The 11,007-nt window shown below is 34.8% G+C and overlaps 1 protein-coding gene across 1 annotated transcript; it reads right to left on the bottom strand.

Annotated features, from left to right (window-relative positions):
- Positions 1–8: 8 nt before the first annotated feature.
- On the bottom strand, positions 9–7,831 carry LOC133288018 (valine--tRNA ligase, mitochondrial 1-like; the record flags this gene model as incomplete). Its single annotated transcript, XM_061485711.1, has 16 exons — positions 7,658–7,831; positions 7,322–7,372; positions 7,029–7,204; positions 6,877–6,949; positions 6,252–6,317; positions 6,090–6,173; positions 5,343–5,420; positions 5,151–5,234; positions 4,782–4,861; positions 3,932–3,989; positions 3,557–3,859; positions 3,298–3,468; positions 2,741–2,940; positions 715–1,117; positions 155–406; positions 9–62 (listed from the first exon to the last, which is right to left on the bottom strand). Coding segments are annotated over exons 1-16 (2,217 nt in total), but the record flags the coding sequence as incomplete, so codon positions are not given.
- Between the last annotated feature and the right edge of the window lie 3,176 nt (positions 7,832–11,007).

The following is an 11,007-nucleotide window of genomic DNA, read 5'->3' as shown; positions in this document are numbered from 1 at the left end:
AATTTATTACACCATTGGCGATACCCAACCACCCTTTGAATATCTAGGTTAATTTTGTCAGACTGAAATGAACGAAAACAGCACAATTAAATCACAGAAGTTAACTAAATTGGTGAAAAAATCAGTCATATAAATGTTGGTACAAGGTTGACACCTGAGCTGTGTACGAGACCAGTGCAAAACGGAGAGCATCAGCACCACATTCATCAATACCATTTGGAAAGTCCTTTTTCTGACCCTCTATGGCAGTAGCTAGTTCTTTGGGGTCCAGGTTACCGGCCTCTAACCTCTTATGTAGGCCTTCCAGAGATATCCCATTTATTACTTCAATGGGATCAATAACATTCCCCAAAGACTTGGACATCTTGCGCCCATGTGCATCACGAATCATGGGATGCAAATAAATCTGCACGGGGTTGTAAGTACATCATTGAGAAGGTCATTGATCAAAATTTCTAGGCATGCACAAGGGATTGGTTAGATTTAGCTTTGCTTCATGCCTTCATTGATGTTTTTTTTTTGTTTTCTCAGGGCTGTTTTTCCTTTTTTTACTGAGTATCTCTCTTATCCTCAGATCACTTTGTAACATTCTTTGTCTTACTGAATTTCTTATTTTAGCCAGAAAAAAAAAATCACCAGTATCACAAAAAATTCATTATGCCTATACAAGGATAAAGCCCTTCCCAAACTATCAGCAAGAGATAGTAACCTCACCTTTCTAAAAGGCACATCGCCACCCAACTTCATTCCTAACATCACCATACGAGCAACCCAAAAAAAGAGGATATCATGGCCAGTTTCCAAAACAGAAGTTGGATAGAATGCCTTCAGGTCTTCTGTGTCATCAGGCCATCCCAGCACAGATAATGGGAACAGACCAGAAGAAAACCACGTATCAAGAACATCAGGATCCTGGCCTAAACGAAACTTCTTTCCATTATACCTTTGGCTAGCCTCATCTTGGGCCTCCTTTTCATTTCTTGCCACCACCCAATGATCGTTGTAAGCACCAAATTCCTGCAGTATGTCATCCTCTACAGTGACATACCATGCAGGTATTTGGTGACCCCACCATAGCTGCCGTGAAATGCACCAATCACGTATGTTTTCTAGCCATCTGCAAAACTTTACACCTTGGTTAAGACATGGTTACATTATACAATTATAAAAGCAATGAAGGCACAAAAACATAAGAGCACGGCAAGTTGCCAGCCACAACATATCATAAATGTAACTTAATATAAAATAAACCTCCCTCTGAATCCATTACAATATCACCCTTCCACAATTTGCCTTCTGTGTTTGCCCAATACTTGGTTGAGTGTAAAAATTGGAGGGTATTGAAACTATAGGATGTTGGTACCAGAAATTTAATAAACAGAATGTAAACGAAGCACAAGTCTAAGAAGAAGGAAAACGATTCACTATTAATGTCTGGTTACAGAGTATTTCAGAACAGTGAAGAAGAAAATTAACATTCAACTACCCAATTGCAAATACAAAGGAATGAAGACAGCTACTACAATACTACCCACACCCACTAGGAATTGCTACCTCCCAGCAACCCTCCTTTTCCCCTTTCTGTTACAAAATGCTCTACGCTCACTCCCCACTCCTAACTGCCTTATATCTCACTATTCCTTTCCGAATCAGCCTCACCACTCTCTTGGAAATTTTCCTCTCCATTCGTAGCATGCCATGTGTCCTTTCTTGTGACTAACTGCTCACCTTGGTTTTCCTTTGCCATCAACTCTTTATTCCCCACATGGGCTTTTCTCCTCCCGTTATATACTTTCTTAAAAGGCTCTAATGGTGTGTAAATTGTAATGATGAGTTAAAATATACAATTCACTAATCCCAATTTATACTAATATTAGAATGCTAATCCTAATTAAATAAAGAAACAGTTCATGAAATATGGAAACCACTCCTAAGAGATCATCTAAGACACCCTAAAATATTTTGAGATATTATAATGATATTATGAGATATGGTCTAAATATTCTAATAGAAGGAAAGCAGTGACAATGAATTCAATTGATTATATCTCTTGATACTTTGCCAGCCCCAGTTACAGTCTTGAACTCTACTAAGTATAGCCAAATTCAACCTCAAAACATTTCTCACTAATAATTATACAGATAGTGATACTCTATGTAGCACCGATACCGACACGCGACACGTGCCACGACACGATACGACACTCCGACACGTTAATTTTAAAAATGTTAGATTTCGACACGTTAGGACACGTTTTGATATTAAATAATAATTTTAATTTATGTAGTGTATATTATATTTAATATTCAATAGTTTAACAAAAAAATGAAGTTAAACTTATAATACCAATCAATTTTGCAAAGAAACATAAAATATCCCAAATATTTATATTAAACTCAATAAAATAGTAATCGTAATCCAACGAATCTAATAATTGGAACTAAAAATGCAACGCAACACAATCTTTGAACCATTTTTTGAGTTTTTACAACACGTGTTGGAGTGTCGGAGAGTGTCTAGAAGTGTCGGACACGACACGTCAGGATTTTTGAAGTGTCGGTGCTTCATAGGTGATACTATTATTGTAAAGATTCTGGAGATGCTAAACTATCTCTATGGGGTGGAACTCATTGTATTGTGGTTTGGATCCTAGACCACATTTCAGAGGAATGTTCAGAAGGATAAGTTTTGTAAATGCTCATTATAAGAAATTGCAAAAAGCAAACCAAGATATACGCACCTCTTCCAATCAGCCAAATATTGTTTTGGAATAATCTCTAGCTTTTTGTTTTCCTCATCCGTCGCAGCATGAAGAGCTTGCTTCGCCAAGTCATTGCAACTGACATACCATTGGGGCTTTATCATGGGCTCCACAACATCATTGCTTCTAGAACATACACCAAGGCGCATCTCATTGTTTTCAGAACCTCTATAAAGACTCTATATAAAAGAAGAAAACAAATGAAACAGGAAATACCAAATATCATGGCTAAAGGCCCTATGTAAAAGAAGAAAACAAATGAAACAGGAAATACCAAAAATTGTTTTTTTCATATCATGGCAACTACCACTTACAGAATTACACAATTTACTTAATAATAGATAAATGGGGTGCCAAAAGAAGAACATCATATGCGACATATTAAAAACAATAATAATATAAATTATAACTCCCCCTTGTCACCAAGACAAGCAATCATAAGTCAGATTACACACAAATACATGTGAAACTAACATATTTGTTACCTAAGCACCAAAGATTTCATGTGAAACAAAGAATTCTATTAACAACAATACCTTCTTCTGTAATGCTTCAGTTACTGCTACTCGAGCTTTAAATCGTGGCATGCCCAAAAATTCAGAGCCACCATTAGAATTTATTTTCCCATCATCAGTGAAAACATTAATGAATTCAAGGTTGTGACGTTTTCCCACCTCAAAATCATTTGGATCATGGGCAGGTGTAATCTGAAAGGAATAAAGAAAGTACCAAAACATTACAATATCACTAGAAAAAGAAGTTCAACAGAACTTTAGTCATACATATAGAGCATACCTTAACAGCACCTGTCCCAAACTCCGGATCCACAAGGATGGCATCACAAATTATAGGAAGTCTTCTGCCATTAAATGGATGAATAGCATATTTTCCATGAAATTGGCTGTATCTGATATCATCAGGATGTATAGCAATAGCAGTGTCACCAAGCATAGTTTCTATTCTAGTCGTGGCAACAACAATTTCACCTAGGTTCCCTTCCAAAGGGTATGCAAATTTTGTTAAAACTCCAAATTCCACTGGTTTGTCATATCCTGGAACCTTTAGTGGAGTCCTTTCTTTTACATCAATGTAATCCACCTGCATGCAGCAAGCAATTACATTACATATGCAATACTTCAGAAGATACAGCTAAGTAAACGCATTGCATACCTCAATATCAGATATTGCCGTCCGTAACACACAATCCCAATTTACTAAACGAAGGTCCCTGCAACAATGACCCAAAAAAAAAGTAATATCGCCAAAAAAGAGCAAGTTGAATCATATAAATGGGCATATACAATAACAAAATTACGTATAAATCATGTCAAAAGAAGTTGATAACTAGAGGAGCACTCAAAGCTTAGTAAACAGAATCACATCAGCAAGACATTTGAATTTAACTTAATTCACATAAATATATATCATATAATTTACCATGTAGCACATTTGCACATAAATGTATCTTAGTATTTAGATTCCAACAATTCATCAAAGGATATAACACATCTTTTGCCCAAAAATGCGCAACATCATAATTACAATTGTGATTCAACAGAAAAAAGTTTGCAAGTCCACTATATATTTTGGTCTATGCTGAAGGTTAAATCTTATCATGTTCCCAAAATATGGCTGTAGTCCACGTGATTCGCTCTGACTTTAGATCCACATGTGGCAGGAAGTTTATCTAAAAGATTTTGCCTTACAGCCTTTGACATATGTGTGTGTGTAATTGAGGAACATCGTATGGTAACCAGGTCTAAGAAAAAGTCTTACACCTAAATTTGATTTGTGTATATATAATATATTATTACCCATGGTTGATAACAAATAAGCATCCTATAGTGTTTCCAATAACGCATTAACTAAAGCTTGTCCAGATATAATCAAGGATCTCTATTAATTAGTGTTTGAGTAAAAATTAAAAATTGAAATCAGCATCAACGAAGATCCTACAATTCAGAAGTTATGAATAAAAGCATTACATAAAGACAATGCATATTGCCAAAGCCCACCCCACCTATAGACAAGGCCTTGCTTGTAAAGCCTCACAAAACCCTCTGTCACAGCCTTAGATCTTCTGTCGTCCATTGTGAAGCACTGGAAATAGAAAGTGAGACAGAGATAAATAAGGAAGCCAATTATCACACTATGACAGTGCAATGGCATGACAAATAGCTATCTGATTCCTATTGGATAGGCTTTTTTTTCAGTTTCTTAGCTTCATAATGGGCTTCTGCTAATGGGTTTTATAAGAGTGTTTCAGGTTGGACATGCAAAGGAACAGGGATTGTTCTTACGAGTTCATGTTTTTTCTTCCTTAACGGATTCTTCATTTATCCTACACCTCCAAATAAAAATAAAAATAAAAATAAAAATACATATTTACCTCACGAGACCAATCCAAAGAGGCTCCTAATCGGCGTAATTGTTGTAATATCGTGCCACCATACTTGTTTTTCCACTCCCATACCTATTTTTGCCAATATTCTTCAAAGTTGGTCATAAGAGTCAGGACAAAAAATAGAAGATATCAGGCTATTAAGAACCTTGAGAGATAAATTTGTTTTACAAAACATACCTCAGAGATAAATTTCTCACGGCCCAGATCATGCCTGGTTAGTTGTCTTTCACGCATTATCTTTTTCTCCACAACTACCTGTGGCATAAAAATCATAATTTACATAATTTAACGTCACCTCACACATAAAAGACATGCTGAAACAAGAAAATTAAGATATATATCATTAAAGAGTAACCCATAGTACATGAGCACCATAAATCAAATTTGAGATAGGGCTTACACTACAATTTGAAGTCAATGACAGTATGACACAAATTGTAGGAAAAATTAAAACTTCTACCTATATGCTGCCTTTTCTGCCCTTAACTGTGCAGCGAAAGAACTATCCAATTTGTTTCTAGTAACGAATTTGTGACAAAAAGATGTATGACAAAAGAGGGGGGGGGGGGGAGTCATTCTGTCTCAGAAGCTAACATTTTAAAAGAAATCCCACCACACAGTGAGCAAAAACTACTTTACGTTCACACATTGACAGCACTAAATTAAATGTGCATAGGCAACTAAGCACAACTGAACAAGTGGTTTTTAGTACAAGTACTTCTTAAACATTGTATCTAAATTGAAAATAACTTTTCCTTTTAAAACAAAAAAGTTCCTACAATCATAGTTTATCCAAACAAGGGAAACTTGAAAGCCTTAGCCAAATAAGTAGCCTTTCCTCCACCACCCAACAATGACATCCACAATAAATGATAAATTACAAGAGTTAAGGACTACATGAAATCTTCAATTTAGAAATAGAACCTGTGTTGCGATCCCGGCATGATCCATCCCAGGCACCCACAAAGTATTGTATCCAGACATTCTTCTCCAACGAATCATTGTGTCCTGCAAGCAATAAACCTCATTGAGAATAGCCATTTTGAACAGCTAAACTGAGCAGGGAAAATGGGATATATAAGATACCTCTATTGCAGCTGTTAGAGCATGACCTATATGGAGAGCACCAGTCACATTTGGTGGAGGCAAAACCTAAATACAGCACAATCAAATTCTCAATAGACATAAAAAGGGAGCAAAAAAACATAAATTTTTATTACATTTGAATTTGTACAGCCACTTTGCACATTCCTCAGAAGAAGTGCAAAAAAGCATATAGCCTAAATCTTTTCAAGATTTTAAGCAAGAACAAGACACTATATTTCATTCAAATCCAAAAAAGACAAGCACTGATCAATAATACACAATTTGGGAATCTATTGGTGCAATTTAATGAGATAACATTCAACACCTAACGTAATACAATTGAATTTTGAGAAACTTCTTAATCTACAAGATAAAGCACTTCAAGAAATGGACCAATAGATTTTAATTTTTCATTAGAAGGATCTCCGAAATTGGGAAGGATCACTCCCACTATTCAGCAAATGGTTACTTCGCACTCCATAACGCACACGCAAATCTCTAATTACACCAAATCGTCTAATTGTATACACATAATTGATTTTTACTCTCAGGTAGAAAAATTGGAGCCAAAACAGTTTCACATGGCATCAGAAAACAACATATATATGTTCAACAAGAAACTCACAATAACAAAAGGTGGTTTGGAGCTGCTAGCATCTGCCACAAACAACCTTGATTTCTCCCACCATTCATACCACCTAAAGTTTAGCAAACGTAAAAGATGAGCACTTAACACAATTAAAGTCTAATGAGCATAAAGATGGATTTAACACCCACGATTTTTCCACGGCAGTTGGACTGTACTGTTTTGCCATTTGACTAGACATACGTTTCTTATCACCCAATGTAGTCTCGGGATCAATATAATCTTCAGGATTCTCATCCTCTGCACCGCGCTTCACAGTTTTCTTTTCACTCTTTTTAGAAGCATTGGATGATTGTTGTGCTTGTTGCTGCTAACACCAAATGAAAGAAAGGGAAAAAAATATGAACATTGTTTACAAGATCAAATTGATAAAAATCACACAGGAAAAATAAAAAATTAGCAAAATCAATTGTTGCAATTTCACCTGAGCTTGCTTCTGAAGAAACTTCTCTTTCTTCAATTGTTTCTCTCTTGCCTAGGACAAAGCCATAACATTGTCACATGAGAAAATATAAATTAGAAACCATTGCATATTATAATTCCATTCAAAATGCCTTCAAATAATTTTATTTTTTTTAAGAAAACTTGGCAGTAGCCATTCTATAAGACAAATAAATTCCTTCCATTCCCATGAGTACTCGAATTTAAGAAAAGGGTATTCAAAAAGCATAATTTTTTTCTTCTTAAATCTCATTAATGCAAATCCCGATTTGCAAAACAATCAGGATAAAGAAGAAGAAGATGAAGATGATAGAAAAACCTTTTCTTCCTTCTTCTTTTTCTTCTCGGGGTCTTCGGGTGTGGGTGGCACTTGCTCTTTCTTGTTGTTGTCAGAAGACTCCATTGGTGAACAGTGAAGATTCTGCTGCGTATGGAGTCCGCGCAGCCAAAGCCAACAACGGCTCTTGAAAAATGGAGACAAAGCAATGTTAGAAGCCACAGCACAAACCTAGGTGTGGTAAAGTAACAAAACACACTATAATCTCCTTCTTTTCTTTTCTTTCTAGTATTGGAACCTACGACTCCCAGAGTTACCTTAATTCTTAACCTGACCTGGGTGAAATACCAAAAATTATCTTCATTTTCTCTCTGTACAATTGTTGTTCTTTGAATTTATAAATTTTGTTTACGGTGTTTGCATTTATCATTTAATATGACACAAAAAAATTTATTATCCATATACCATTTTGTGAAGCCCACACTTTTTGAAAAAAAAAAAAAAAAATTATGACACGCAAAACGAATCTCTGTAACATTACACATTCACTATTCCCACAACATAACTCTTATAAAATCCTTTGTTTATATGCAGTGTTTTAAAACCTCACTCCACCCCCAGTTGACCCGAGTCAACCCTGACCCCTCCCCTGTGAGGGTTGGGGTCACAAGTTGGACCCTATATGCATATCACCCCTCCGACTCCCAAAATCTGGCTGGGTTCCGGTGACTCCCGAGTCAGGAGGGGACACTGCATTTTTTTTTTTTTTTAAATTCCATGAAACAACATCGTTTCATTAAAAAATAAAATAAAAATGCTTGCAAACCTAAATCTAATCATTCTCTTCTCTTCCAGCGACCTAGACATCTTCTATCTTCACCTCGCTGCCGTGAATCTTCTAAAAAAAGGTAAGAATTTTACCCATTCAAATGAAATTCGTACGGTCGTCAATGGAAAACACAAACTCATTCTTACTTACTTTAAATTTTCTTTTGTCAAGACCTACTCAAACAAAGAGGTAGAACCGGGTCAGCACAGTGACCCATAAGAATATGAGTTTTGTACTTTGATATCTTGATACTTTAATTAGGTTATGTAATATTGACTTGTGGTTGTAGTTGATGAATTATGTTAAGTATATTTTGAGTATTTTTTTTGTAATGACATATTTTGAATTTTTGATGATTGGTGGTTTGTTTTTTAATATTTTCATGTAGGATATATTTATTTATATTTTTTAATATATAAAATCGGGTCAGCGTAGTGACCTCGTGACCCTCCGGTTGAACCCGTGACTCCGTGACCCCTGACTTCGGCGGGGTCGATGGCCAGTCAGGGTTTTTAAACACTGTTTATATCTATTAAGGATAGTATATTGGGAAAAGTTCATCAATGTCACTGTGGTTTGCTTCAGAATCACCTATGCCTCTGTGGTTTTTTTTTTTATCTCATATGCCCATGTGCTGTGTAAAAAATAAAAAACCACAAGGGCATATGTGATAGAAAAAAGAACCACAGGGACATAGGTGATTCTGGAGCAAATCACAGGACATTGGTGAACTTCATAGTATATTTCAACACACAGTATACTATGCTTAGTTAATAGTATAGTTTATAAAAAAAAAATTGTAAATATAATTATCCTTTTTTTTAAGTAAGCAAATATCCCATTTATTAATAACTAAAATGTTTTAAGGTCTTTTAAATGGAAAGTTTTTTATTTTTTAATACAAAGCAAATCAAACTGAAATTTACAACGAAGTCATAATATAATATACATGATAGTTTTGTTGTGAAATAAGAGCAAGAAACAACTTTCTCCAATTAATTATAAGTATTTTTACTTAAATTTAATTAATATATATGATAGTAGTAAGAAGCAAGTAGTAAGGAATTGGTTTTATTTTTGTCGTTCACTCTCAGGTGGTGTTTGGTTGGGAGCTTTTTAGTGGATATCTATCTTTCTCAAGTATGGCTTTTAGAACACCATGTTTGTTTCAACGTTTTTCACCAAAAACCCATCTATCCAATTTGTCTGGATTTATGAGAAACATAGATATCCGTACTGTTTAGAAACCCAATTTGAAGGTGAGATTTTTCGGAAAACCGTTTATCTGGCTTTTAATGCACTGTTAATTTCATAAAGTTACTTAATTTTCCCAGTAAAGTTTTTTCTCACCAAACAACTTTTTTTTACATTTTTCTACCTATCTCACTTTATCTATCTTTCCAATCATTTCTCTATCTATATCATTTTCCTACTATTCCAAAAAAATTTCCTGAACCAAACGCCCCCTCGTTGCTTTCTATGAATCTCGTTAATGGTGCTTTTTTTTATTTATTTATTGGGAAAACAAATATTAATGCTCCAATTCATTTGAATAAATATGAAGCAGTGCGTCTTTCTAAAAATTCCAATTACAGAAGTCTTTTTGCAAAAGAATAATGATATAACAAACACAAAATCATATACAGATCATTTCACATTTATATAATTTTTATCATAACTACATCTAATTCCACCTCGTTTTGTATACACTCAAATTCTGCTACCGCAATTCGCAAAGTGATGTCAGAAGATGGAAAGCTTAAGAGAGGTGCATCAAACATTATTCTTTGCGAATGACTCGACATGCCTTGTGGATATGCATGGTCATATTTACTGCATAAATAAAGTTCAATAATATCTGCTACAATTTCTAAGCATCCTTCTTATACCTCAATGAATCGTGCAGTGAAACCTCTCAGTTCAAGTTGCAATGTATTTCACTGACTGATAATCCAAACCTTTTAACATCCTTCGGAGTTTATTATCCACTAGGATTAGCCTAGTGGTGTGGGGTGCGTGTTAGGTGTATGTAATGTAGTAGTGTGTATTCAATTCCCATGTAATGTAAAAAAAAATCCTTCAGCTCCTAAGAATTGAATCAAGTATAATAATTTAACACATTTACATTTAATCTCCAAGCATTTCAATTACACCAAAACAACTGCTGTATTATTTAATGCAACTTCATATACAAAACAAGCACGATTTCTATTTACTCACCATAGATGTTAAAATGTGTCAGTGCGTGTCACTAAACCCTATTTCATATGGATTAAGGTTAAAAAGTACATAAAAGATTGTATGGATTAAAAGCTCCACAAAATTTTAAGAGTTAGGACCAACCCGAAAGCTTCCCATAAATATAATATATTTTTTATTATTTCAAATAATAATAATTAACTAAATAAATAAGGCTTTAATAATTTAAAGTCTTAGGGAGTGTTTGGCAGAGAGTTTTGGTAGAGATACCTAGGTAATTTTCTTTGGGTTTTGTGTTTGACCACGTTTGGTATTGGAATGAAAAAAATTTAGGTAGGCAAATTGCTTCCCTAGCCTTTCCGAT

Source organism: Gastrolobium bilobum, unplaced genomic scaffold (assembly GCF_033153095.1).
Source record: "Gastrolobium bilobum isolate Gb01-03AN ecotype WA unplaced genomic scaffold, APGP_CSIRO_Gbil_v1 utg54612, whole genome shotgun sequence".
NCBI lineage: Eukaryota > Viridiplantae > Streptophyta > Magnoliopsida > Fabales > Fabaceae > Gastrolobium > Gastrolobium bilobum.
This window is presented reverse-complemented; position numbering and strand designations above follow the sequence as displayed.